This window comes from Manacus candei, unplaced genomic scaffold (genome assembly GCF_025592945.1).
Source record: "Manacus candei isolate 608988 ecotype Guabito, Panama unplaced genomic scaffold, ASM2559294v1 h1tg000084l, whole genome shotgun sequence".
Taxonomy (NCBI): Eukaryota; Metazoa; Chordata; class Aves; order Passeriformes; family Pipridae; genus Manacus; species Manacus candei.
This window is the reverse complement of record NW_026138132.1, coordinates 1,776,180-1,802,446: the sequence shown is the minus strand read 5'-3', so window position 1 is coordinate 1,802,446 and position 26,267 is coordinate 1,776,180. Positions and strand designations below refer to the sequence as shown.

The 26,267-nt window shown below is 68.1% G+C and overlaps 3 protein-coding genes across 4 annotated transcripts; 2 read left to right on the top strand and 1 right to left on the bottom strand.

Moving 5' to 3' along the window:
• Positions 1 to 1,621: 1,621 nt before the first annotated feature.
• On the top strand, positions 1,622 to 14,214 carry HR (HR lysine demethylase and nuclear receptor corepressor). The gene is given in 20 exon segments (XM_051811964.1): positions 1,622 to 1,786; positions 6,856 to 7,356; positions 7,358 to 7,717; positions 8,308 to 9,157; positions 9,803 to 9,980; positions 10,416 to 10,639; positions 10,722 to 10,871; positions 10,963 to 11,049; positions 11,129 to 11,247; positions 11,363 to 11,441; positions 11,601 to 11,764; positions 11,884 to 12,099; positions 12,179 to 12,350; positions 12,522 to 12,597; positions 12,725 to 12,855; positions 12,949 to 13,047; positions 13,128 to 13,267; positions 13,471 to 13,659; positions 13,755 to 13,874; positions 13,963 to 14,214. Coding segments are annotated over 19 exon segments (3,867 nt in total). The 5' UTR covers positions 1,622 to 1,786; positions 6,856 to 6,906; the 3' UTR covers positions 14,026 to 14,214.
• A 962-nt stretch (positions 14,215 to 15,176) lies between these two features.
• On the top strand, positions 15,177 to 18,893 carry NUDT18 (nudix hydrolase 18). Its single transcript, XM_051811920.1, has 4 exons — positions 15,177 to 15,222; positions 16,992 to 17,177; positions 17,264 to 17,477; positions 18,083 to 18,893. Exons 2-4 carry the CDS (start codon positions 17,022 to 17,024, stop codon positions 18,679 to 18,681), a joined length of 969 nt encoding a protein of 322 aa, XP_051667880.1. The 5' UTR covers positions 15,177 to 15,222; positions 16,992 to 17,021; the 3' UTR covers positions 18,682 to 18,893.
• Positions 18,894 to 18,970: 77 nt separating this feature from the next.
• Positions 18,971 to 26,198, bottom strand: FHIP2B (FHF complex subunit HOOK interacting protein 2B). 2 transcript variants are annotated; one of them, XM_051811817.1, is made up of 18 exons: positions 25,413 to 26,198; positions 25,055 to 25,378; positions 24,884 to 24,962; positions 23,726 to 23,895; positions 22,868 to 22,972; positions 22,624 to 22,746; positions 22,326 to 22,496; positions 22,042 to 22,238; positions 21,852 to 21,960; positions 21,475 to 21,551; positions 21,208 to 21,397; positions 20,969 to 21,123; positions 20,751 to 20,873; positions 20,575 to 20,665; positions 20,261 to 20,404; positions 19,847 to 19,987; positions 19,669 to 19,769; positions 18,971 to 19,572 (listed from the first exon to the last, which is right to left on the bottom strand). In XM_051811817.1, the coding sequence occupies exons 1-18, from the start codon at positions 25,575 to 25,577 to the stop codon at positions 19,467 to 19,469; spliced, it is 2,571 nt and encodes an 856-aa protein (XP_051667777.1). In that variant the 5' UTR covers positions 25,578 to 26,198; the 3' UTR covers positions 18,971 to 19,466. The 2 variants fall into 2 exon arrangements, with proteins under 2 accessions (XP_051667777.1, XP_051667776.1); XM_051811816.1 differs by having other exon boundaries at positions 22,042 to 22,496.
• Positions 26,199 to 26,267: the final 69 nt, after the last annotated feature.

Here is a 26,267-nt window from a genome sequence, read left to right as displayed (position 1 = left end):
GGATGTGGAGCTGCAGGCAGCGGGATGCCCGCGGGCGGGGAGGGGGGCTCGGGGAGGGGGGGATGGCGCTGAGACCCTCCCTCTCCCCGCCGCTGCAGGGCAGGTAAGACCTTCCTCCCTCATTATGGGGGTCAGCCGGCACCTCTCGCACCCCCACATCGTGTCCTCAAGCGCGCACATGCCCCCAGGCTGCCGGCGAGCCGCTGGTGAGGGTGAGGAGGAGGAGGATGGCGAGGAAGAGGATGGCGGGGTGGGGAGCGCGGCGGTGGCAGGAGGGGTCGGGGAAAGGGCGTTCGAGGTGACGGGAGTGTGGGAGGACACGGCTGAAGGAAGGCTGCTGCATCCCCTCTCTCCTCCCCGCGGCCGCCTGTCCCCCCGGGGACCCGTCTGTCCCCAGCCAGCCCGCGCTGGCACCGAGCGAGGTTCCGGCTCCGTGTCCCTGCCCTGCCGTGACACCGGAGGTTTAGGGCAGGGGGGGTTTGGGGACCACAGTCCCCCAAGCTCGGGGGGGGAGGCCGGGCAGCACGCTCAGAATGTGCTGGGGACCCCTCTCTGGGCACCGAGGGGAAACTGAGGCACAGCAGCCCAGGGCACCAAGAGAAACTGGGGCACGGCATCACTGGGCACTGAGGGAAACTGAGGCACGGAATCACCGGGTACTGAGGGAAACTGAGGCACGGAATCACTGGGAACCAGGGAAAACTGAGGCACAGCATCACTGGGAACCAGGGAAAACTGAAGCACAGCATTCCAGGCTCTGAGGGAAACTGAGGCACAGCATCACTAGGAAACAGGGGAAATTGAGGTCCAGCATCCCAGGGCACTGAGGGAAACTGAGGCACAGAATCACTAGGAATCAGGGAAAACTGAGGCACAGGATCACTAGGAATCAGGGAAAACTGAGGCACAGGATCACAGGAACCAGGGGAAACTGAGGCACAGAATCACTAGGAATCAGGGAAAACTGAGACACGGGATCACAGGAACCAGGGAAAACTGAGGCACAGCAGCCGAGGGCACCAAGAGAAACTGGAGCACGGCATCACTGGGTACTGAGGGAAACTGAGGCACAGAATCACCAGGAACCAGGGAAAACTGAGGCACAGCATCCCAGGCTCTGAGGGAAACTGAGGCGTGGAATCACCAGGAACCAGGGAAAACTGAGGCACAGAATCACTGGGAACCAGGGAAAACTGAGGCCCAGCATCCCGGGGCAGCGAGGGAAACCGAGTTCCAGCCTTGCCAGCCTGCCCAGCACTCCTGGCTCTCCTTTCCCCGCCCCAGGAGCGGTGCCACCTCGTCACCTGCCTGTCACCGGCGCCGGGGCCACCCGAGGGGCCCGTGCTGAGGGCAGGAGCCCCCGGCTGCTGCCAGGTACGTGCTGCCAGGAGCGCGGGCAGCTGCCAGCCCTGCCTGTGCCGCACGCAGGTGGCAGCGGGCTGCCCGTGTCCCTGGCTGCCGTCCTAAGCCCTTGGCCCCGGGGTGAGCTTTTAATTACATCAAGGTATTTGAAGCTGGTTCCTGGCGCTGGGTAAACAGGAGTCCCGGGCACGTGGGGGGGTGAGGGGGGTGAGGGGGGGAGGCGAGGGGGTGGCACAGGACGGGCACTGTGCCCCCGCAGCGGGGCTTGCCGGGACGGCTCGTCCCGCCTGTCCTCCCCCGGGGGTGGGAAGGAAGGGATGCGGGCAAGGCAGAATCCAGCAGCATCCGCCGCCGCCGCCGCCGGGTCCTGCGTCCCCCCCGGCGCCCCCGCGCTGGCACACGGGCATGGGGGGCACCGGCAAAGGTGGGTGGCTGCGGCGTCACCCCCGCGGGTCCCCTCTGACCGGGAGGAGCTGCTCCATCTCCTCGCTGCATCCCAACCTTCACCCGCGGGGCGACCTGGGGTGGGGAGGGCGGGGGGTGCCGGGGTGCAGCCCCCCGGCCCGCGGTGGGGGGGAGCGGCTCGTCTGTGCCCGGCAGCGAAGCGAGCGGGATTAGCGATGCTTACTCACCTCCCCGGGGAAAAGCGGGAGATTAGGGGCGGGAGACGCGTCCGACCCCGCGGCGGCGGGGCCGTGCGGGGCCGGTGAGGCTGATCCGGGACCGGGACCGGGACCGGGACCGGGGAGGCTGCCCAGGTCCCGCCGTACCGGCGGCCAGGGCTGGAGGGGAGCGCGGGCTGCCAGAGCAGTTGGGCTGTGGCCCTAATTCCCAGAAAGCTGCTCGTGTGGGAGTGAGTGTCCTCCCGTGCCCTCCGCTCCGCCGCAGCCTCCAGACTCCTGAAGGTTTGACGTGGTTTTATTTTTTCCTTCCTTTTTTTTTTCTTTTTCCTTTTTTTTTTTCCCTTTTTTTTTTCCTTTTTTTTTTTTTTTTTTTTTTTTTTAATTTAAGCGCCGGGTGCAGATTAACAAAAGCTCTCGCGGCCATCGCGTCCGGTGGCGCTGGGCACGGGGGGGAGGGATCGGGGCTGCTTCCTCTGCCTGCGCCCTCAGCTTCCTCACCTGCGCCGCGGTGGAGGCAGGTAGGTGCGTGCCGGGCTCAGCGCCGGGGCTGGGAGGAGGAGGAGGAGGAGGAGGAAGGAGGAGGAGGAAGAGGAGGAGGAGGAAGGGCTGGGGCTCTGTGTGTTCGGAGTGAACTCCGGGCAAGCCGGAGGAAGGGTCCATTTTGCCTGAGGAAAAAGCTGGATTTGGGGTTCTTCCCCATCCAGAGGTCTCTGCGGGTCTGGGGGTTCAGAGCCCTTCCCCGGGGGGCCCGGAGGAGCTCTGGCCTAGGCAGGCACTGTGGGCACGGGGGTAGGGCTGGCAGGATCCTGGGCTGCTGGAGCATCAGCAGAGAGGGGCTGTTGGGTGCTGGGACCCCCATCCACCCCCTTCCCCAACGCTGGGGCTTCCCGGGAACCCACTGCCTCACACGGCCACGCATCCCCCCTCATGGTCCCGAGGGGACAGCGTGGGGACAGTGTCCCTCCGTCCCACATCCTCCCAGTGTCTCCCCCGTGCTCCAGCCCCGAGCAGGGCAGGGGTGCCAAGGGTTCTAATTCGGGTGTTTCCGGCCTCCCCCGGCCAGCGCTCGGCTCAGGGGTGTTGACGTCCCTCTGATTTAAGGGAAAACCCAGGGATTTTGGAGCTCTCTGCCAAGCCACCATGGCAGAACCTCCCCGGGGTGGGGATGGGGGGGTGGGTTATCTCCCAGCAAAGCCTGAGCTGGCAAAACTCAAGCCCAGCCTGGACCTCCCCAGATCGCCCCGGGGGACCCTCTGTGGCCGTGCTGGGACGGGCAGGGAGTGCAGGGACCAGCCAGAGGCTGTGGGTGTGGGAGGCAGGCAGGGATCCTGCTCCTGGGATGGGGAGGCTGTGGCTGAGCCCCAACAGAGCTGCCCACAGCGTGGCTACCCCGTGGGGGCTGCACTGGCCCCCAGGAGGCTTCACCAGGGCCTTGGGCTCCCTGGTACGCTGAGGGCAGTGAGGTGTGGGGAGGGGACAGATCCTGGGGATGCTGCCCCAGTGCATGGTGGGAAGTTCCCTGCTGTCCCTCCAGCATCCCCCCCTCCCCCCTGGCTCCCTGCTCCTTGCCCCTTGGGGCTCCCCAGTTTTGGGGTGGTGTGTCCAGTCCTCTCCCCACCTGGTCCCTCCCTCACGACATTCCCAACACCCACAGCCCCCCCGAGACCCGCTCAGCCACACCAGGGTGCTGCAGACCCCTCCCGGAGCCCCTCCCAGCTGCCAGCTCCCCCCTCCCAGCCCTTCCGCATCCATCATTCCCGAGGAGCGCAGGGAGGGAATGGGAAGAGTTTGTCTTTCAGCACCTTCTCATCGCAGGCAGGCGCGGGCTCTCCCTCGCCCCGAGCCCTGTCTGGGTCCCCTCCCTGTTCCCTGGCACCCAGTGGGTGCAGCGAGCAGCACCCCCAAACCCTCCCCTCCATGGCAAGCGGGACTCCGGGGGTGCTGCTGTGGGTTGACCCACGCTGGTGGTGGGATGGGGCCACCCAAACGCCCGCTGGCACGGCCAAATGACCCCGGTGGTGGCCGGTCCCTCAAACCACGTCCAGCAAGGGTTAACCCCGGCTCCCAGCGGGGCAGGACTGCAAGGAAGCTGCTGCTGAGACAGGAGGCTGCCTGAGCTCTGCTGTTTGTCACCCTACCAGGCTCCGGTGGGCCCTGGCCTGCCCTCACTCCACCCTCTGTGCCCCCAGCCCCCCGTGCCGAGCCGTGCCCGGCCATTCCAGGGGAGCCGTGAGCAGGGATGCAGTTTATGTAAGGAGTGCGTGTCCCCAGGACACACACACGTTATATAAACCTGCACGGCACTGCTGCCATCAGCACCACCTCAGCCAGAGCCCAGGAACGGGGGGTCCACCCGGGGGAGCCCCCTGGACCTGCTCCCCCCTCTCCAGGGCCGGAGCATCGCTCGGAAGGAGTGGGCTGTGGGAGCTGGTGGGTTTGGGGTCGGGGTGTCTCGGTGCTGAGGGGTCTCAGTGCTGGGAATGGTGCAGAGAGCACTCACAGGGCACTGGTTTTTGCCAGGGCAGGGATGGGATGGGCGTGATCCTGGTGGGCTGCAAGGATAGGTGTGATCCTGGTGGGCTGCAGGGATAGGTGTGATCCTGGTGGGCTGCAGGGCATGGCTGGGATGGGAGCGATCCTGGTGGGCTGCAGAGCAGGGCCTAAGGGTACTCTCTACCCAGGGCAGGCCCCCTGGGTACTCTCTTCCCATCCCTCGGCAGGATGGCACCACAGAGATGCTGCCACAGCATCCTGGTGCTCCACAAAGCCCCTCCACACCCCTTGGAGCACATCCTGCTCTTCCCACCTGGGGGTCTGCAGGGAGGCAGAGGAACTCTGCCTTCATCCCAGGCAGCCGGAGCAGGGATGGACAAGGCTCTGGATGAAGGTGGCAGCACGGCCTGAGGCCAGATCTCTGCTATTCGGGCAAGAACAAAGGGGTTGGTGGTCCCAGGGGCTCACATCCCATGGGGTGGCCACATGCTCCATGCCGGGCGTGCCACCACCAGCCCCCCCCCAGCGCCAGGACAGGGGGAGTTTGGCCCATCCCGGTGTTTCTCCCATTCCAGTTCGGCCCGGAGCGGGGCGGCTGGAGCCTTTCAGCGGTGACGGGGCGGAACTGCCGAACAAAGGGCGCTTTCTTCACCCGCACGGGGCAGAGCACACCTGCCCTGCCTTGGCACCGCCGCCGGTGCCCCCGGGGCTGGGCGGCTCCGCCGGCACCACGCCGATTCCCGGTTCCCGGGCGTCAGCAGCCCCAGCATCCCTCCCTCCCGCCCGCCCAGTCGCTGCCGGAGCCGGCGGAGGCTGCGGATCGCGGGGAGCGGAACCACTGCCTCGTCCTGCTGTCATGCTCAGCGCTGCCCGGAGCTGAGGGGAAGGTCCCACTCGTGCTGCTCCCTGGGTACCCCTCTCCCTGAATCCCAGCCCAGCGGGACCCCCAGCTCGTAGGACAATAGGCAGGAGGAGCACGGAGCCCCCCAAGCCAATGGATCAAAAACTCCAGCTCCAGCATTCGGAGAAGAACATCCCCAGGGCTGCCCAGGCGGCTTTCTGCCTCCTCCAGATCCCGGAGCCGGACCCCTTCAGCCTGTGGGTTTAGGTGCTCCCACCCTCCCGGCCTTGCCTCTCTGGGATTTGGTGTCACCGGCGGAGACACCTGCTCGTCCTCGGCCTTGGGGTCCCTGATGGACCCTCCAGGTAGCTGTGGGGTGGAGGGGACGCTCGCCGAGCTGTGGGACGGGCTCTTTGTGCTCCTGATGGGATGAAGGACAGGGGACAACGTCACCCTGGGGACCATGGGGGAGCTGGGGGGACCCCAGGGGTGGCCTGTGGTGGGGTAGCCTTGGGACACCAGGGGCAAGGCTGGGAGCAGAGTCCTGGAGCGGGGCTGGATGGGAGAGCCTGGCTGGGTCCTGCCCCTTGGAGGGGCAGGGTGGGTGTCCCCAGGGTGTCCCTGTGGCCCCGGGTGCCCCAGCTCGGACAGGGCACTCCAGGATGCTTCCCCAGCAGTGTGGGAATGGGGACTTTGCCCTCCCTTGGCAGAGGATGTGACGGGGACAGGCGGCTCTTGGGACACAGACTTCTGTCCCCACCCTGCTCCTGTCCCCACCTTGTTCCTGTCCCCATCCCACTCCTGTCCCCATCCCGGCCATGGGGGCGGCTCCGTCCCACCCCGAAGTGGCACTGGGAGCTGGGTGACCTCGTGCCTGTCCCCCTTGGCTGTCCCGGCTGCCGGGCAGGGAGGGGCACCGGGGGACAGGGGGAAGGGATGCCACCACCAGCGCGGCGAGCTCTGACTCTGCACCCCGCGCCTGCGTGTGGCCCGGGTCCCGGAGGAGGGTTAATCCAGCAAAATCTCCCCAGGCATTTCTCCCAGGAGGGGCCCCTGGGAGCGGGGAGCTCCCCCTTCTCTGGAAGCCCTCCTGGGAAGCGCAGCCCAGCCCTGGCCAGAGGCAAATACCTGCGCGGGGCACGGCCTCCCCACGCTGGGTGCCAGCGGCCGGGCGCGGGGCCAGGCTGAGTGCGGAGGGACGGGTGGGCGCGAGGAGCGTCCCGGCCTCCAGCCACGCCGGGATGGGCACAGGAGGGACCGGACGGGACGAGACGGCGAATACACACTCTCCAGACATGTGCCCTCCCCTCCTGGGTCGTGCTTCCCGACGGATGCCGCGGGGCACACGGGAGCCAGGGATCCCCCCGTTCGCCATGCCGGGGAGATTCCCACCTCACACGGCGCGGGGGAGCCGGGGGGTTGAAAGCAGCCCCCCCAGCGACACCCCCAACCATCCCCGTGCCTCGGTTTTCCCGCGGCGCTGCCCGGGCAGGGCTCGGTGCAGTGCCCCGCTGATGCCCCTCTCTCTGCCCGCAGGGTCCGGCCAGCCCGGGACGGCGCTGAGCACCACATGAGTGTGGGAGCAGCATGGCCAGCGACGCGAGGATGGGGGAGACCCCGCCGCGGTGGAGGAGAGCCCCAGACGCAGCGCAGGACTCCCGGGGGATGGAGAGCAGCGGGATGGTCTTATCCCGAAGCGCTGCCGCCGAGCTGGGACTCCCGGGCTACGCGGAGCCCGGCAAGCTGAGCTACGGGATGGAGAAAGGGTGTCCCTGGAGGGGCTCCGAGGGATGTTTGGGACCCGTCCGGGAGCTCGCCGGGGGCCGGCTGGGCTGTCCCTACCCCCCGGCCCCGCCGTGCCTGCGGGACGCCCTGTGCCGCCCCAAGGACGGGGCCGAACTGCCCCCGCTGCTGCCCCCCAGGAACGGGCAGCCCAAGGCGGGCTGGGGGGAGCCCTGCAAGGACCACCCAGGGTCGCGGTGGGCCGAGGCCGTGCTGGCCCCCCTGGCCCTCTACAGCCACGCGTACCACCGCTACCCCCCTGCCCGTGCCGGGGCTGGACCCTCAGCGCCCCAGCGCCGCCGGCAAGCCCCGAACGGCCGCGGGGGACACGGCCGGAGACCCCCCGGCTTTCCGCCACTGCCCCTTCCTCGTGGAGGCCAAGCACAGCCCCTTCCTCCTGTCCTCGCTGCTGCCCGCCGGACTCCCGGCCGACCCCCCGTTCGGCGGCGCGGGGGCGGAGGTGCCGGGGGCGATGGGGGACGGGCGGTTCGGCGGCGTGGACTGGCGCCTGGGCTCCTACGCGCCCGCCTGGGGACAGCCCCTCTACCTGGGGGTCCCGCCGAGATGCAAGGCGGCCCCGACCCCCTTCGACGACTGCTCCAGCTCAGGGAACAAGGTAGGACGCCCCGGAGAGCGTGGATGGTCGGGGGTCCCCGGGGGGCAGCGGGCCCCAGCCTCGCCTGAGCGTTGCGAAAGGCCGCGCTGGCACCCGCACCCAGGGCAGGGCCGGGCAGCCCCCCCAAGAGGGCAAGGCAGCCCCCCCTCTCTCCTGCAGCTCGTCAGGGGGGTCCCAGCGCCCCCCCCCCCCCCCCGAGGACCGGGGTGACACGCCCCTGGGGGGGTGATGCTCCGCTCCGCGGTGTCCCCGCGGGTGATGCCACCCCCGGGGCTGAGTCACGGCGGCAGGAGCCGGCGGGGGCGGCGGGAGGCAGCGCTGCCAGCCCTGGGTGCGCCCGTCGCACCCCGTGCCGCTGCGGCTCCCCATTCCTTTCCCACGCTGCCGCGGGGCGGGGGGGAGAACACACGGGCACCCCCATCACCCCACCGCCGGCGACGGGGAAGCGCCGGGGCAGCCTCGGTGGGGAAACTGAGGCAGGGCCACGGGATGTTCCCCGTCACCCCCCCGCCCCGCAGCGACGCGGGTGACAGGCAGCGACAGGGACCCACAGCCGGGGTGACACCAAACCCCCTCTGCTCCCTTTGCAGGAGTTTTACCCGAAGAAAGAACCCGGTTTCCACCCCCCCGCCAAGGACCACGCGGCGCCGCAGCTGCTGGGCAAGGGCCAGGCAGGGCAGGACAGAGACGGGGAGGGGGAGCCGGCGGGGCCGGAGCCGGCGGGAGCCCCGTGGAGGGATGGGCGAGCCGGGGGCAGCTCGGCGGTGCCCACTCCCTACGCCCGCACGCCTCCCCCCAGCGCCAGCCACCCCCTCTTCCTCCTGCAGCCCGGCGCGGGGGGCTGCGGGGGTCCCTGGGCGGGTGCGCCGCCCCACGGCGCCGATTTTTCCATGGAAACCGGGCCGGGACGGCCCTCGGAGCCCAAAGATGAGCGCCTGGGGTACCAAAGCCTCCAGCCCCGGTCGCCACCGGGAACCAGGGAGCCCAACCCGTCGCCTCTGCTCGCGGACGGGCACTACCCACCGGCTCCTGCCAAGCCGGAGCCCCCCCCAGCCTGTCTCTGCCCCACCCCGGGCTGCGATGGGTGCCCGGGGGTGGGCTGCAGGGTGCCCAACCCCTTCGAGCCCGCCCTGGGCATGCCCGGGGGGCGTTTCCCGTGCCCCCCCAGCAACCACACCAAGCTGAAGAAGACGTGGCTGACGCGGCACTCGGAGCAGTCGCTGCCTCGCCTCAAGGCTGCCCGGCGGGACGGGGGTCCCGAGCCCCCCGGGGAGGGCAAACGCTCGGCCAAACGCCCCCATGGCACCGCCGAGGGACCCCGAGCTGCCAGCGAGGGCGCCGGGGCAGCCAAGAGGGGCACGAAGGCCACCGTGTGCCCTGGGGAGGGCACGGAGAGCCGAGGGGACCCCGAGGAGAGGAGGATGGAGCTGGGAGAGGGAGGTAAGGAAGGAGGGTGCCCGGTGGGGCTGGCGAGAGGGTGGTGGCATCACCCAATCCCACAGGGAACGTTCCATCCCCGTTCCCGGCGCCCACAACACGAGCTGGGAACACGTGAGGGCTGGGAAGGCCACTGTGCTGGGGCTTTCCCTGGCATGGCTTGAGGCTGGCAGTGATTCCCAGGGCAGGAATGGATGGAAACACTCCTCTGGGGCAGCGTGGCACCCTCGGGTGGGATGCCCTGGGAGGTGGAAATGTTCCTTTGGGGCAGCGTGGCACCCTCAGGTGGGATGCCCGAGGGGTGGAAGTACCATCACTGGGTCAGTGACTCCCCGGGGAGGAGTTGGCGTCTCAGCCCTGACCTCTGTCTGCAGAGCTCCAGCCCTACTTTCCAGCCCTACTTTCTGGCCCAGTTTCCAGCCCCCGCCGCAGCGTGACAGTCACAGAGTCCCACAACCCTGGAGTGGCTTGGGTTGGAAGGGACCTTAAAGACCATCTTGTTCCAACCCCTTGCCATGGGTGGGGACACCTTCCACCAGCCCAGGGTGCCCCAAGCCCAGTCCAGCCTGGCCTTGGACACTCCCAGTCCCTCCTGGCTGGTGTGGATGGGGCTCCACGGTGTCCCCAAGCACTCCCTGTGTCCCCCAGAGCCACCGAGCCGGCAGGAGCCGTGGTGCCTGCAGAGCCTGCCCTGCACTGCACTGCCCCCGGGCATCCCCCGCTGCTGTGCCTGTGCCCCCCGGGCCACGGGGGACCCTCAGGGCGAGGAGGAGGAGGAGGAGGAGGAGCCCCCCGAGAGCACCTGCAGGCTGCTGCACTTCCGCAGGTGAGCCCGGGGCTCCTGGGCAGCTCATGGGGTGGGGGGTCCATGGAGCATCCCCTCCCATCACCCCATTTTGGAGCATCCCCTTCTGTTACCCCATTTTTTAACGTCTCCTCTTTGGAGCATCCCCTCCCTTCACCCCTCTTTGCAGCCACCTCTCCTGCCACCCTGCCTTGGGGCACTCTCCCCATCATTCCCATCACTTGAGAGCATCCTGTCTCATCACCCCACTTTAGAACACCCTCTCCCATCACCCTATTTCAGAGCGTCCCCACTTTACACCATCCCCTCTCACCTCTTCACACTGTCCTCTCCTGTCACCCCACTTTAGAGAATTCCCTCCCACCTTTGAGGACCCTCTCCCATCACCCCAATTTTCAACCTCCTGTCTCATCACCCCGTTTCTGAGTCCCTCTCCCGCCCCCCCTCTCCCTGCAGGTTCGCCCTGGGGGACAACGGGGAGCTGAGCGTCGACGGCCTCTGCACCCTGGGGGAGGCCGAGGGGGAGCTGCCGGAGGAACCCGGCCCCGAGCCGGGGGGCAGGAGTGTGGGGAGCAGCCTCTGCCTGGCCAAGTACCTCCTGGGGGTCCTGGGGGACCCCTTCTGCGACGCCGTCCGCAGGGACAGGGACGCGTGGCCGGGAGCCCCCGGCGGGCCCGAGGGTAAGGCGGGACTGGGATGGGGGGGACACCGGGGGGGACACTGGGCACACACTGGGGAGGCTGAGGCCGTGCTTCCCCCCAGGGGTGACGGCCTGGAGGCGGGGGGAAGGAGCCCCCCAGCTCTGCGACGCCTGCCAGCGCGGCTTCTTCAACTCCCACTGGAGCTGCGCCAGATGTGGCTTCCAGCTGTGCCCCGCCTGCCACCGCGGCAGGAGGGAGCCCTACGGCCCCGGTACGTGGGAAGGGGGGGAAGGATGAAAAGGGGGTGCCAGCCCTTGGCAGGGGGGCTCGGTGGGGACGAACACACCCTCTCTCTGACGCAGAGAGTCCAGCAGAGCCGCCCGAGTGCACCCCCGGGGCAGAGCACCCCGTCACGGCCCTGGTCCCCACGCAGTTCGTCCCCACCTGCGGTGAGTGTGTCCCCCAGCCCCAGGACCTTCCCCCCGCCCGCTGTAGGGGGGCTGACACCCCTGTCCTCGTTGTCCCCAGTCCTGACCAGGCTCTGGAAGCTTCTGCACGAGGTCAGGGCCAAGTTTGGCATCGAGTCCCACTGTTCCTGCGGGGAAGGGGCTGCGGAGCAGAGCCCGGCCGAGCCCCCGGGCAGGCAGGTACGGGGGGAGCTGTGGATGGGGGGGGGAATGGGGTGCAGGTGCACCCCAAGCCCTGCACAGGGGGGGTAGGGGGGGATGTGGCTCCCCCCTGATGTCCACACGGGTGTTCCAGGAGCCGCCGGGGGCCGCGGTGCCCACCCTGCCACCCCCCAGCCACGGCCAAGCCGACACCTCCCGGCCCATCAAGGAAGGTAGGGCCGGCTGCGACCCCCCCGCCGCGGGCATGGCCCCGCCCCGGGGGGGTCAGGGATGCTGCACCCCCTCCCCTTCTCGGGGTGCTGGGTAAGGGGGGTGACATGCAGAGGGCGGCGTGGGCAACCCTGACCGTGTTCTTCCCCCCCCCCGAGCAGAGAGCCCCGAGGGGGGGCTGCCATCGCCGGGGCAGCCCCCGGCGCGGGGGGCCGTGCAGACCACCACCCTGTGCGACCTGCTGGCCTCCACCGCCGTGAAGCTGTGCCTGGGGCAGGACGGGGTGCGCATGGCCTTCGCCCCCGTGGTGCCCACCCTGCCCAGCGTGAGTCCCGGGGCGACCAGGGCACCCCCTCCCGTGCTGCCCACCCCCGCCTTGGGCGGGGCCGGGGGGGACCAGAGTGGGCTGAGGGGCTCTCCATTTGCATCCCCCCCCCCTTCCAGGACAACCGCCTGACCAGCATCCTGGACAGCATCATCGCCCACGTGGTGGAGAGGAAGATCCAGGAGAGGCAGGCGGGGGGCGAGCTGAGCCCGCCCAGCCCCCCCGAGCCCCCCGCGTCCCACTGCGTCCTGGAGCCCAGCGGGCTGCTCTGGCTGCACGACCCCGGCCACGCCAGCAACTACAAACTCTTCCAGGAGCACTGGCGGCAGGGCCAGGTGAGCCCCCCATCCCTGGGGGGGTGTGGGGACACCCGGGATCCCCCCAGCCCTGCTGAGCCCCCGCTGCCCCCGGCAGCCCGTGCTGGTTTCAGGGCTGCAGAAGAGGCTGGAGGGGCGGCTCTGGGGGCCGGAGTCGTTCCGCCCAGCCCGGGGGGAGCAGGAGGTGGAGGCGGTGAACCTGCGGGCGCCGGCGAGCCGGGTCCGCCTGAGCAGCCGGGACTTCTGGGATGGCTTCGCTGCCAGCGCGGGTGAGCGGGGCCATGAGTCTGGGGGGTGCCCGGGGTGATTTTGGGGCGAGGTGTGAGGGGAGCCGGGGCCGTGAGTCTGTGGGGTGATTTTGGGGCGAGGTGTGAGAGGAACCGGGCTGTGCCCCCCCGCCCCCTCAGTCCCTGTGAGTGATGCTGGGCTCCCTCCCGCAGCATCCCCAGAGCAGGAACAGGGCGCTGGGGACTTGCTGAAGCTGGAGAGTGGCTTTGGGGACAAGGAGCTGAGCCGGTAGGTGTTGGCAGAGGGTGGGTCCCCCCTCCCTGATCTCCCCACGCCAGTGCTGGGGGTAGCAGGGTGGCTCTGCCCTCACCTGTACCTTGGTGCCCCGGTGTCAAACACTCACCCTGTGCCACAGGACCACCAACCTGCGTGCCAGCCTGCCCCTGCCCGAGTACTGCGGGGCCAGCGGCCGCCTCAACCTGGCCACCCACCTGCGGGGCCAGCGGGGCCGGCGCTGGCTGCGCCCACGTGTCTGTGCAGCCTATGGTGAGCGTGGTACGGGGGCTTCGGGGGGCACCTGGGCCCTCCCCATCCATGGAGATACTCAATGCTCACCCAATGCCCCGCTCCCGCTTCCAGGTGTGCACCCATGGGACCGGAACGTCGGGACCAAAAACCTGGCGGTGGAAGCTGCCGATTCCATCAACATCCTGGTTCACGCTGCGGCGGCACCGTGGGGTACGGGGGGGAGCACCGGAGGTCCCCCCACACCACAACACCCCCCTTGAGCCCTCCCTGAGCCCCCCCTCTGCCCGCAGAGGTGCTCCTGCCCGGCGACACGGATGACATGGATGCGGCGCTGAGGGAGCGGCTCAAGGACGCCGGCGGCCGGCCCGGGGCACTGTGGCACATCTTCCGTGCCGAGGACGCCGCCCGGATCCGGGATTTCCTGAGCAAGGTCAGTCCTGGGGTGACCAGAGCACCCCCTCCTGTGCTGCCCACCCCGCCTCGAGTGGTGCCATTGGATCATCCCCGATCCTGGTGGGATGCAGGGGGGATGAAGGGAAACCCCGAGATGGGGGCTCGTGGGGCCACTGGAGCATCTCTTGTCCCGCTCCGGCCCCCCCCTTTCCAGCTCCGCTCACCCCTGGCACCCCACAGGCATCCGAGGAGCCAGGACAGGAGGGGGCAGCCACGGGGGAGCCCCCCGGGCGCTCCCTGGACCCCCCCGGGCGTTACCTGGACGCGGCGCTGCGGAGGCGGCTGCGGGAGGAGTGCGGGGTGAGCGGCTGGACCCTCCTCCAGTGCCTGGGGGACGCCGTGCTGGTCCCCGCGGGGGCTCCCCACCAGGTAGGCAGTCCCGAACCCCCCTCTGGGGGGCTGCTGTGCCACCCTCCCGTGTGGAAACCGAGGCAGGGCGAGCCCCTGATGCCCCCCTGGTGCAGGTGCAGAGCCTGACGGGCACCATCAGCGTGGAGCAGCGGTTCCTGTCCCCGGAGAGCTCCGCCCGCCTCCGGCTGCTCGGCCCCGATCCCACCGGGACCACACGCCAGCTCCACGCCCGGGTGGGTGGTCTTGGGGGGGTGTGTGTGTGGAGGGGGGGGTCCTGGTGGGTGGTGAGTGGTGCTGACCCCCCCTTTGCACCCCCTGCAGCTGGACGGGATGATCTTCGCTGCCGTGCGGGAGGCGCTGGGGGTCCTGCGGGGCTGCAAGTGAGCCCGTGGAATGCTGGAAGGACGCTCTGATGAGTCTGGGATGGGGGCTGGATGTGGGCCTGGACCCCCAGGGAGCCGGGAGCGGGCACCTCCAGCTTGGTGCTTTGCTCCAGGATCTCCCGGGACGGCTCGGGGCAGGAGGAATAAAGTGTCCACAGTGTGCCGGGGGCACCGGCACCACCAGCACTGCCTCGGGGTCTGCCTTCATCCCCCTTCTTTCTTACTGGGCTCAGGGATGCTCTGGGGGCACCACCAGCACTGTCTTGATGTCTCTTTTCATCCCTCATCCGTTCCATGACAGTCAGGGATGATCCAGTGGCACCACCAGCATCCACCCTGGCATCTCCCTTCGTCCACCATCTGTCCCATTGGGGTCGGGGATATTCCAGTGGCACCACCAGCATCTCCCTTCCATCCCATTGGGGTCAGGGGTGCTCCAGTGGCATCACCAACACCTGCCCTGGTGTCTCCCACTGTCCCATCAGGGTCAGGGGTGATCCTATGGCACCACCAGCACCCACCTTGGGGTCTCCATTCATCCCCCCTCCATCCCATCGGAGTCAGGGATGTTCCAGTGGCACCACCAGCATATCCCTTCAATCCCAGTGAGGTTGGGGATGCTCCCAGTGCCACCACCAGCATATCCCTTCAATCCCAACAAGGTCAGGGATGCTCCCAGTGCCACCACCAGCATATCCCTTCAATCCCAACAAGGTCAGGGATGCTCCCAGTGCCACCACCAGCATATCCCTTCAATCCCAGTGAGGTCAGGGATGCTCCCAGTGCCACCACCAGCATCTCCCCCCCTCCATCCCATCACGGTCACTTCGGCATCCCCCTTCATCCCCCTCCATCCCACTGGGATCAGGGAGGCTGAAACCGAACCGGGCAACCAGCACGGGGCAGTCAATTAGTGCGGGGCAATTAATTGGCACCGGGCAATTAATCAGCACGGGGAAATGAGTATCATGGAGTGCAGTGTGCACCGTGCGACGACCACCGTGCGATGACCAGTGTGTAATTAGCACCGCCCAATTAATTAGCACGACGCCACGCGCTCGCGCGGTCCCTTTAAAGCCCAGCCCCGCCCAGCCTGAGTGACGGCAGGATTAGCCAATAGAAATTGAGAAGCCGCGGCGGCGCGGCCAATGGGCGGCGAGGGCGTGGGCGGGCCCCGCGCGGCGGAGCCCCCGGCGCGGTGAGTGCGCGGCGCATGCGCGGGGCGGGGGGGGCTGCGGGGTCCCTGCGCCCTCCCCGCGACCCCCGGACCCTCCCCGCGACCCCCGGCTCGCTCCCGCCGCACCCGCAGCCCCGCAAACCCTCCCCTGCTGCAGCCTGCAGCCCCTCAGAGCCTCCCCCTATTGCAGCCCACCCCGAAACATCCTGCGCGTTGCACCCTGCAGCCTCCCCGAAACCATTCCTTGTTGCAGCCCCCCCAAAAACATCCTCCTCCTTGCACCCTGCAGCCCCCCCCGACCCTGACTGCAACCCTCCCGGACCCTCCCTCTATTGTAGCCTCCCCTGAAGCTTCCCCAAAACATCCTCCCGTTGCACCCTGCAGCTCCCCCAAACCCTTATTGCAACCCCCCGACCCTGATTGCAAATCCTCCCCGAGCCCTCCCTCTCTTGCAGCCCCCTCTCAAAACATCCTCCCCATTGCAGCCTGCAGCTCCCCCCCAAACCCTTATTGCAGCCCCCCCAAACCCTTATTGCAGCCCCCCCAGCCCTTATTGCAGCCCCCCCGAACATCCTCCCTCACTGCTCCCTGCAGCCCCTCAAACCCTTCTCCTATTGCAGCCCCCAAACCCTTATTGCAGCCCCCCAAACCTTCCCCTATAGCCCCCCACCCCCCCCAGCCCTAGCACACCCCCCAGCCCCTCCTGCCCCCCCCCATTGCACCCTGCAGCCCAGCTCGCCCCCCTGCCCCCCGCTGCCCCCCACCCCATTCCCATTCCCCCCAGACTGGGACCAGCCCTCCCCCCTCAGTGCCCTGCAGTCCCGCCCATCCTGGACCCCCAGTCCCCTCCCAGTTCCAGCCCCCCTGGCACCCCCCAGCCCAGCGACCTCTTCTACCCCAGCCCCGGCATCCCCCAGTCCAGCAGGCCTTACCCCCCCAGTATCCCCCAGTACAGCCAGCCTTCTCCCACCAGTATCCTCCAGTCTAGCCGACCCCTTCCCCCCAGTACCCCCCAGTCCAGCCAGCCCTTTCCCCCCAGTATCTTCCAGTCAGGCCAGCCTTTTCCACCCACTGTCTTCCAGTCCAGCCACCCTTTTCCGCCCAGTATCTTCCAGTCCAGCCAGCCCTTTCCCCCCAGTCTCTTCCAGTCCAGCCAGCCCTTTCCCCCCAGCCTCCCCCAGTCCAGCCAGCCCTTCACGTCCTTCAGCTTCCCGTGCATCCTGCAGTCCAGCCAGCCCTTCTCCTACCGCAGCCCCCCCCGGCTCCCCAAATCCTGCAAACTCTTCCCTCCCAGCGCCCTGTGCCCCCTCTCCCAGTCCAGCCAGCCTTCCCGGCCTGTGCCCCCCCATGCCTCCCCCAGTCCAGCCAGCCCTTCCCTACCGCAGCCCCCCGCGGCTCCCCAAGCCTAGCGACCCCTTCCCCTTCTACCTGCCCCCCTACAGCCCCCTGGGGGTCCCCCCAGTCCAGCAGACCCTTCCCCTTCTGCGCCCCGCCCTGCATCGCCAAGGCCACCGAGCTCTTCCCTTGCTACGTGCCCCCCCAGCCCAGCAGACCCTTCCCCACCTACACCCCCCTCCCCATCCCGCAGTCCAGCAGGCCCTTCCCCTCCTCCGGGACCCCCCATCCCACCCCGCCGTGCACCCCACAATCGCCAGACCCCCTCCCTCACCGCCCCCTCCAGCCCACGCGCCGCCGGGGCTCCTTGTCCCCCCGCCTGCACGTCTGGGGGGTTCCCTCCCCGCCCCAAAACCCCGCCACCCCCTGAGCGGGTGCTCCCCCTCCCCATCCAGCCGCGGGACCACCCCCCTCCCGCCTTTCCCATGGGGGACGCCCCGACGGCGGAGCTGGACGCGGTGCTGGACGGGGGCGCTTGGGAAGTGGGGGCGACTTTCGAGGGGTCCCCCGCGCCCCCCGCGCCCGTGAGCCTGGGCAGGACCGTCTGCTATGTGGTGCTGGCCGTGCTGTTCAACGAGGAGGTGAGGCAGCCCCAAGCCCCCCCCGGGGGGACCCTCGGTGCCCCCCGAAAGCCGCCGGTGCCCAGCGAGCCCCTCGGTGCCCGCAGGGCGCGGTGCTGCTGGTGCAGGAGGCGAAGCCCGAGTGCCGCGGGAGGTGGTACCTGCCCGCGGGCAGGATGGAGCCCGGGGAGGGGGTCGTGGAGGCCCTGCGGAGGGAGGTGAAGGAGGAGTCGGGGCTGGAGTGCGAGCCCGTCACGCTGCTGGCGTTGGAGGAGCGCGGCCCCGCCTGGATCCGCTTCGCCTTCCTGGCGCGCCCCGCGGGTGAGTCCCGGGGGGCTGCGAGGGCACGGGGTGGGGGGGGGGCGCATGGTGTGCCCCCTGCCAGCCCTGTCCGTGCCCCCTGCCAGCCCCGCGATGGGAATTGGCATCCCCTGCCAGCCTCATGATGGATGTCCCTGTCCCTTACCACCCCTGTGACGGGCACTGCCATCACCACGATGGGCACCTGTGTCCCCTGCCACCCCTGTGATGGGAATTGGCATCCCTTGCCAGCCCCATGATGGATGTCCCTGTCCCCTGCCTGCCCTGTGGCAGAGCATTGGTGTCCCCTTCCAACCCCATGATGGCCACCCCTGTCCCCTGCCAGCTCCATGATGGACACCTGTGTCCCCTGCCAGCCCTGTACCAGGTCACTGGTGTCCCCTGCCACCTTTGTGCCAGGGCATCGCTGTCCCCTGCCCCCACCAGCCACCAGTACTGGCATCCCCCCGACTCCATTCTGGGCTATCAGTGTCCACTCTCAGCCCCACAAAGGGGGTCTCACTGCCTCCCCCAGCCCCACCATCACCAGGCACTGCCACCCCCCTGCCTGTCCCGCTGTCCCCCCCACACCCCCCCCCATCCCAGGCCCCTCCCTCTGCCCTCAGGTGGGACCCTGAAGACCCTCGAGGAGGCGGACGCCGAGTCCCTGCAGGCGCAGTGGTGGTCGGGGGACCCCCGAGCGCTGCCCCTGCGCTCCCTGGACATCCTGCCCGTGCTGGACCTGGCCGCCCGCTACCGCCGGAGCCCCCCGCACCCCCCGACCCTGCCCCGCCAGCTGCCCTGTGCCCCCCTCTGCCTGCGCCTCCTGCTGCCCTTCACCAGCACCGCTGGTGACCTGTGGGTGCTGCTGGGCACCGCCGGGACCCCCCACCTGCCCGTGGTGGCCTGTGGCACGTCCCCCCCCGAGCTGCGCGCGGGGCTGTGCCGGCCCGTGCTGCGCCTGCTGCGGGACTGCCTGCCCTGGGACCCCCCCTGGGACCCCCAGCCGGGGGTCCTGGGGCTGCTGGGGCTGCAGCACCGGGCTGGGGGGGCCGGGGGGGCTGATGGCATCTGCTTCAACGTGGTGCTGAGCGCCCCGGGCACCCGCGGGGATGTGCCCCCCGAGCCGTGCGACCCCGCGCTGCGCTGGTGGCACGTGGAGGACGAGGGGCTGAGGGGCCGCATCCTGCAGCGGCTCCGGGCCACGGTGCCCATCCGGAGTTAGTGCCAGGGAAGCCTGGATTTGGGAATGGGACAAGGCAAGGGGGGGTGTCTGAGTGGGACACGCATCCAGGGGTCCCGCTGAAGGTGGGAGCCCTGGGATGGATGTGCTTGTGGGTGCTTTGGGGCAGGTTGTGGTCTGGGGGTGCTGGGACCACAGGTAAAATAAACCTGGCTGCTGCTGCTGCTTCCACCCACCTGGCTGTGGTTCAAGGTGGGATACGGGGTGGGGGAAAAGTCAGGAGTGGGCATTTTGGGGGGTGTTTGGGAAGGGATGGCAGGGCCACAGCGTGTGTGGTGCTGAGCTCACAGCTTTATTAGAGCAGAGTCCCATCACCCAGGGGCAGGTGCTGTGCCAGGGCCCAGCACCAACACACACACACGTCACACGTCACCCCCCTGTGCCACAGCACTGGGGGGGACGAGCAAGTCCTCGCAGCTGATGGGGGGGGGGCACTGCCCCACACACCCCATTATTGCCCCCCCCCCCAAAAAATCCCTGCTGGAGGTTTGGGGGGAGCAGGAACCCACCACCCAGGAGGACACGCAGCACCGGTCGCCTCGCCCCCGGCGGGGCCACATCCTGCACGGGGAGGGGGCGTCACCCCCGAGGTGCTGAGGAAGGACTCGGTGGCTCCTCTTCCTCCTGCGAGGTCCTTCCTGGCACACCACGGCCGTTCCTGGCTCTTGGCAGTCAGGACAGGGCCACTGGAGGCTACCAGAGCGTGGGGTTTGGCCACCCCCAGTGGCCACCGCAGCCCAGCCGAATTGGGGGGGGTCAAGGGGGGCTCAGGGTGGCCCCTCTGGCGGCCCCTTGACCAGGGCGATGGCAGCCAGCTCCTTGCAGAACTCCTCCAGCACCACCACGCCCTTGAAGAGCACCGTGTGATCCATCCTGGGGGCAGAGGAGCAAAGAGGGGGGTTCCCTGGGGGTACAGAGCCTGCCCCCCAAAAGGCACCCCCACCCTCCCAGTGCCCCCCCAGCACTCACTGCTCGCCGGGCACCAGCCCCAGGAGCTGCCGGCGCACCAGGAGCAGCTTGGCCCTGGCCTGGGGCACCCGCTGGAGCCGCTGCATCAGGTCCCCAATCACCTGGGGGGGGTGAAAAGAGGGTTAGGGTTGTCGGGGGGGTGTCCCCGTGTCCCCCCCAGCACGGTGGGCCACGTTACCCTGACGAGGACGGAGAAGAGCGAGCGGCAGCCGGGGGCCAGGCTGAGGTAGGGGTCCAGCAGGTACTCGTGGAGGTGGGGGTGGGGGAAGGCGGCCAGGTGGGACAGCACCGAGGTCACCTGCAGGTTCAGGCTGTAGGGCTGGGGTGGAAAAAGGGGGATGCTCAGGAGCTGGGGCGGGGCTGGCCACCCCCCACCAACATCCCCCAGCCCCTGATGTGGGTCCTGAGCCCATCCCCACCGAGCACTCCTGATGCTCTTGGCCACTTTACCCATTATGGGGGGCACAGGGCTGGCAGTAGCCACATGAAGCCACGGCACCACTCCCTGCTCAAACAACCCCCAGCCAAGACAGGGGCAGTGCCAAGGGGAAGGGCAGAGCCCGGTGGGCACTGAGGTGTACCCAGGGCATACCTGGTCCAGGATCCGGCTCATCCTGTCAAACAGCACCTTGAGGAAGTGACCTTCATAAAACGCCCCTCCAGGGTGGCAGCACTCGAGGGGTCGGGGGGCTGAGGGCCACCCCCACGGAGCCACAGTGGCACGGCACGTCTGGACCTGGCAGGGGGGTGGCAGCAGGTGGGAGACAGAGTAAGGACCACCAGCAATGGGATGGGGACCTCCCCAGGAGCAGGGACCCCCCCCAGGAGCAGGGACCCCCCCCAGGAGCAGGGACCACCACCAGCAGCGGGATGGGGATCCTCCTGGGAAGCCCCCCAGGCACCCACCATGCCCAGGGCATCGTGCACGTAGGTGTCGTAGCCGCCCTCCTCCATGCACGAGGAGGTCTTTGCCTCCTCCGGGACCAGGCAGAGGAAGCTGGAAGAGAGGGGAGAGAGGGAGGCATGGGGAGGGGGACACAGCCCCCGCCCCTCGAGCCAGGGCAGCCCCTCCAAAGCCCTACCTGCTGACCACCTCGCTCACTTGCCCCTTCCCCGCCGGGGCTGAGCCCGGGGGAGGGTTATTTGCTGTCCCAAAGCCGGTGTCTGGGAACCCGTCGGTGAAATAGGGATCCTCCTCCAGCTCCCTGCGGGGTGGTGACATCACCCAGAGGTGTCAGCGGGGTGGGCACTGAGGGGCTGCCCCTCCCTTACCCTGCCCCAGCTCCCCCCCCTCTCTCACAGCCCGTCCTCCTCGGGGTCCGCCTCGGGGGGTCCGCGCTCCTGCCGCTGCAGGTACGCCCTGGCCTCCAGGTTCCTCAGCACCAGGTTGTGAGCCACGTGCTCGTGGGGCTTCCTCAGGAGCTCCTCGAAGAGCCGCAGGCTGGCCAGGCTGATCTGGGCAGGGCGGGATGGGGTGAGACCGAGACCCTCCCCCGGCGCCGCCCCCTCCCCGTCCTCCCGCCCCAAACACGGGCTCACCTCGTCGGAGAGGTGGTCGCAGCGGTCGATGAGCTGCGCTCGCAGGGCGTGGGGGGCGTCCCCGGGGGTCTCGGGGTGCCGGTGCGGCCCCAGCAGGAAGAGCACGAGGCGCTGGAGCAGGGCAGGGGCGCGGATCTGCCGCACCGTCCCCGCCAGCACGGCCGTGGCGCCCAGGACGGCGAGCTCCGACCTGCCAGAGGGGGAAAGGAGACCTCGTTTCCTGGCTCCGGGGGGGTCCTGGATAGAGGAACAGCCTCGGACACTCACATCTGCAGGAGCTGTGGCTGCAGGACGCCCTGGAAAAACTTCTCCTCCACGGCCTCGGTGATGGCGTCGGCCACGAGCTGGGGGAGAGGGAGAGGCTGGGCTTGGGAACCCCCCAGGATGAGAGGGCACAGCCTCGAGCTGTGCCAGGGGAGGTTTAGGTCGGATATTAGGAAGAAGTTCTTCACAGAAAGGGTGGTTGGACATTGGAAGGGGCTGCCCAGGGAGGGGGTGGGGTCCCCACCCCTGGAGGTGCCCAAGGAACGACTGGACGTGTCCCCCTGGGCTGGGGGACAAGGTGGTGGCATGTCACAGGTTGGACTCGGTGACCTCAGAGGTCTTTCCCAAGCTGACCGACTCCGTGATCCCGTGATTCTCACCGGGTGGGCTCCCATCACCAGCTCATCCAGGTAGTCCAGCCAGCACAGGAAGGCAGCCAGGCTCTCCTTCCCCGGGAAAACCCCATCACCAGCAGCGTCCCCCTGCGACCTGCACGGGATGGGGGACACAGGGGGGGCTGTGACAAAACCCTGGTGACCCCTGAGCTCCCCTTCCCAGCGCCCCCCTCACCTCCAGCTGGGCCTGTCCATGGCCAGGACGTCGGCGGGGTCGGTGCCGGGGGGCACGGCGCTGTACAGCTCGCAGAGGTGCCCCGTGAGCAGCGGGCACAGGGCACTGCTCCTCACCAGGCAGGCAGCAGCCGCCTCCTGGGCCAGCCCTGCCAGCACCAGCAGGTTCTCCCGAGCCTTCAGCGCCACACGGCTCTTCTGCGAGGAAGAGGAGGAGGAGAGAGGGGTTGTCACATGGCTGGCAGTGCCCACCATCCCCTCCTGCCACCCCCTGTTTGCCCGTACCTTGCTCCTGCACAGCCCCACCAGGGCGGTGACGAGGTTGCTGTCCCTCTGTGGTGGGCAGGGCTGGGCCGGGGGGCAGCTGGCAGTGGTGCCCGGGGGATGCTCCACACCCTCCTCCCTGGGGCTGTCCGGCAGCTCCTGGGCTCTCCTCCCGTTCAGGACGCTCTTTCCCTGGAGAGGAAGAGGAGCAGCGGAGGAGCCACCATCTTCCTCCTCCTCCTTCTCCTCACCCCAAGCTTTGCAGCTGCAAAAAGGGGACCCCAAATTGTCCCACCTGCACTGGGGGGGGGCTGCTCACCTCCAGGATATATGGCAGCAGGCTGGGATCCTGCTGGATCTTGGAGCAGAGGACAGCAGCGAACTGCACCTCCTCCTTCTCCGTGCCCGAGCCCAGGCGGCCGCTGCTGAGCTGGAGCAGCTTCTGGGGAGGCAGGGAGAGAGGGATGCGGGAATTCTGGGGGCTCTCCCACCCCCTCTCCATGGGCACCGCTTCCCGGGGGGGGGTTGGCAGGGATGCAGCCAGCCCAGGGATGGGACCTCACCTGCACCGGCCTGTGCACGTTGAGGTAGTGCAGGAGGGGGTGCTGGACCTGCCCCAGCACCCGGCTGAAGAATAGCAGGACCTGCTGCCTCATCCCGGGGGGATACTGGGAATGAGACGTGGGGAGGAATCAGACAGAGCCCAGTTACCTGATTTCCCTGTAACTGCCCCAAATCACCCGCTGGCTCACCCAGGGGGGTGCCCCAAAACAATGCATGGACCCCCCCCAGCACATCCCACCTGCCCCGGGCTCCCTTTAACAATCAGGGGTTTAACTCAGTCCTCTGCACTGAAAGATCATTGGGGGATTATTTCCCCTTTTCCCAGCGATGGGGAGTTAAACTCCAGCACCCCAAAACCCCAAATCCTCACAGGCACAGAAAGGCCAGCACGTTTCCACAGCCCACACCACACTTACACCTGAATAAAAATCTATTTATAGGGGCCTCATTATTATTAGCAATAAAGGAGTAGCAGAGCCATGATATTTGGGCAATATTTACTTTTCCAAACCCTCCTCATCCCACAAAGCCAAGCAGTGATGTGCCACCTCTTTCTGCACACACGGGGATGAGATGGGGTGCAAGAGCCATTCAGAGGAGCCCCAGAAAGGATCCCAATGAGGATCTTAAATTGGGGAATCCAAAACCCTCTGAAAAAAGCCAAGTTTCCCCCCCAAAAAGCCAAGCCCCCTGACCGTCTCACGCTTCACAAAGTCCCGCTTCCAGCAAAAACGCTCAAAAATCAAAATTACTGAGTGGCACCACATCAAGGAGCTGGAAAAGACTGCAAGTACTCCAGCTCTGGGGGGGGGGGCTCCTTCCCCCTGGAGCCGTTTTCCCGGCGCTGGGACACCCACCTCGGCCTTTCCCAGCGTGCCCAGTGTCTCCAGGAGCTTGTGCTGGAGCAGGTACTCCAGGCACGGCCCCGTCTCCCCCGCCGGCTGCTGCTTCTCCTCGTACACCAGGATATCCAACATCTGCTTGAGGCGCCAGGGAATGTCCGTCTGCCTGGCCGGGATGCTCTCGTCTGTGGACACAGGGATGGGGGGCTGCGGCGTGTGCCCCCCGCCCCGCTCCCAGGGCACGCGGCGAAGGGAGCGATGCCCGGCTGGGACGCTCTCCAGCGGCTCCCCCCGATCCTTTGCCGGCCCGGAATCCCGCTCCTCCCGGGCTGGGAATGACGCTAGATGGCAATGTGAGGATGGAGAGCCGGCAGCTGCTCCTTCCGCTCCCGGCCTAGGAAGGTGCCGGACATCCCGCTGCCCGTTCTCCCGGTGGGCACTGCCAGCCCTGGAGACCCCCCCCGCCCCGGCACAGCGGGAAGGGCCGAGATCCCGCTGGGAATCGGGGCTGGAGCCTCTGCAGGCCCCGCTGTAGCGCTCCCGGGGAGCGGCGTGTTCCCGGCGGGGACGTGTCCCAGCCTGTCCGGCGCTCCCGGGAGTGTCCGCACCCACCCGAACCCCCCCGTGCTGACCCCGCTGGGGCGCCGGGGGTTGGGGCCGGGCAGGGCAGAGCTCCCCGCGTGGAGAAATCCTTCCGGGGAACGGGAACGGGCGTCCCACGCCAAAGCCCCGCGTGCCAGGTCTGCCACGGGGCACCGGGGTCCCGTCCCAGGGCACAGGGATCCGTCCCAGGACACGGGGTGCTGTCCCAGGGCACAGGGACCCCCTCCCCGGGCACCTTATTCTCAGGCCAAGGACCCTATTTTAGGGCGCAGAGACCCTCTCCCAGGACACACAGTCCTGTCCTAAGACATGGGGTCCTTTCCCAGGGAACGGGGTCCCCTCCCAGGGCACAGGCACCTTATTCCCAGGGCACAGGACCCTATTTTAGGGCACAGGGACCCTCTCCCGGAACACGAGACCCCTGTTCCCACATCACAGGGAGTTGACTCCTACACCACACAGACCCCAACCCGAGGCACAGTGACCCCAACCTGGGGTACAGTGACCCCAACCCGGGGCACAGTGACCCCATATAGGGGCACGGCGACCCTGTCCCCGCACCCCCCTCACCTGTGGCCTCCAGGTAGTAGCCGGTGATGCCCTTCCAGTGCTCGGTGAAGGCTTCCAGCAGGTCCACGCTGGGCTCCCGCTGCACACACCGGGGCCGGGGTCAGGGGCGCACGGAACAACCCCCCCCCCCGGTCCCGTTCCCATTCCCGGTCCCCCCCGGGTCCCCCTCACCGTCTCCACCGCCTGCTGCAGCAGCGCTCCCAGACGGCTCAGCATGGCTGGAACCCCCGGGACCGGTCCCGACCCCGACCCCAACCCCAACCCCACTCCCGGCCCCGCCCCGCTCCCTCCCCCGGCGGCTCCGCTCCGGCTCCCGGCGGGATGGGCGGGATCGGGGCGGGATTGGGGACACGGGGAGGGGGCGGGACTGGAGGAGGGTGGGGAGAGGAGGGGTTGGGGTTGGGGAGGTGTCATAGCCCTGGAACTGCCCCGCGGGGCAGCTCGCGGCGGGGGACGGACCCGGGGCTCTGGGATGGGGATGGAACCCACACACACCTCGCATAGGGATAGGGATGGACCCCACACACACCTCGCACAGGGACAGGGATAAACCCCGTGTACACCTCGCACTGGGATAGGGAAGGACCTCACACACACCTTGCACTGGGATAGGGATAGACAAGGACAGCCCTCCGTGCACTGGGGTGGGGATACCCCTCATAACGCACCAGGATAAGGACAAGGACAAGGACATCCCCCTTCCCCAGCTCTCCCTTTCACACAGCACAACGCATGTTTCACGACATATTTTTTTTTTTTTTAGTCCTTAAAAAAAAAAAAAACCAAAAAAAACCAAACAAAAAAACCACATTTCTCCAACGAAAACCAAGCCCTGAGGAGCACAGCTGTTGGAAAACCACCCAGGGCCCAGCCTGGGTCCTGCCAGCTCCAGGGAATGGAGAACTGGATGCCCCTGAACTGTGTGTGTGCCCCGCCAGCTGCTCGATCCGGGGTGGATCCGTACCCATCCCTACAAATGGGGGTCCTGGGGGGGCTGGGGCGCTGCCAAGGCACAGTTTGCACTGGACCCACAGTGGGGGCAGAGCCAGCAGCTCAGGAAGTTGTACCTGGGAATTCTGTACCCCGAAAACGAGGTGCTGGGACGGGCGGGAACGCAGCGGGGAGAGGCTGGAAACCCACCGAGGGAGAGCTTGATATGTATATATCTATATATCTATATATAAAAAATAGATGTGCGTAGTGGTAGCGTTGATACTGGACGGATAAAAGTCAGATTCCAGGCTGAATCCAGGCCGGTCCTGCACGATCCACGCGCAGCCGGGACACTCCCGCTCCGGCAGCTCCGTCTGCAGGCGGGCGGGGTCACATCGCAGACCTCATCTCCCACTCCTGGAGGGCGGCCCAGGAACGGTCAATCCCCCGT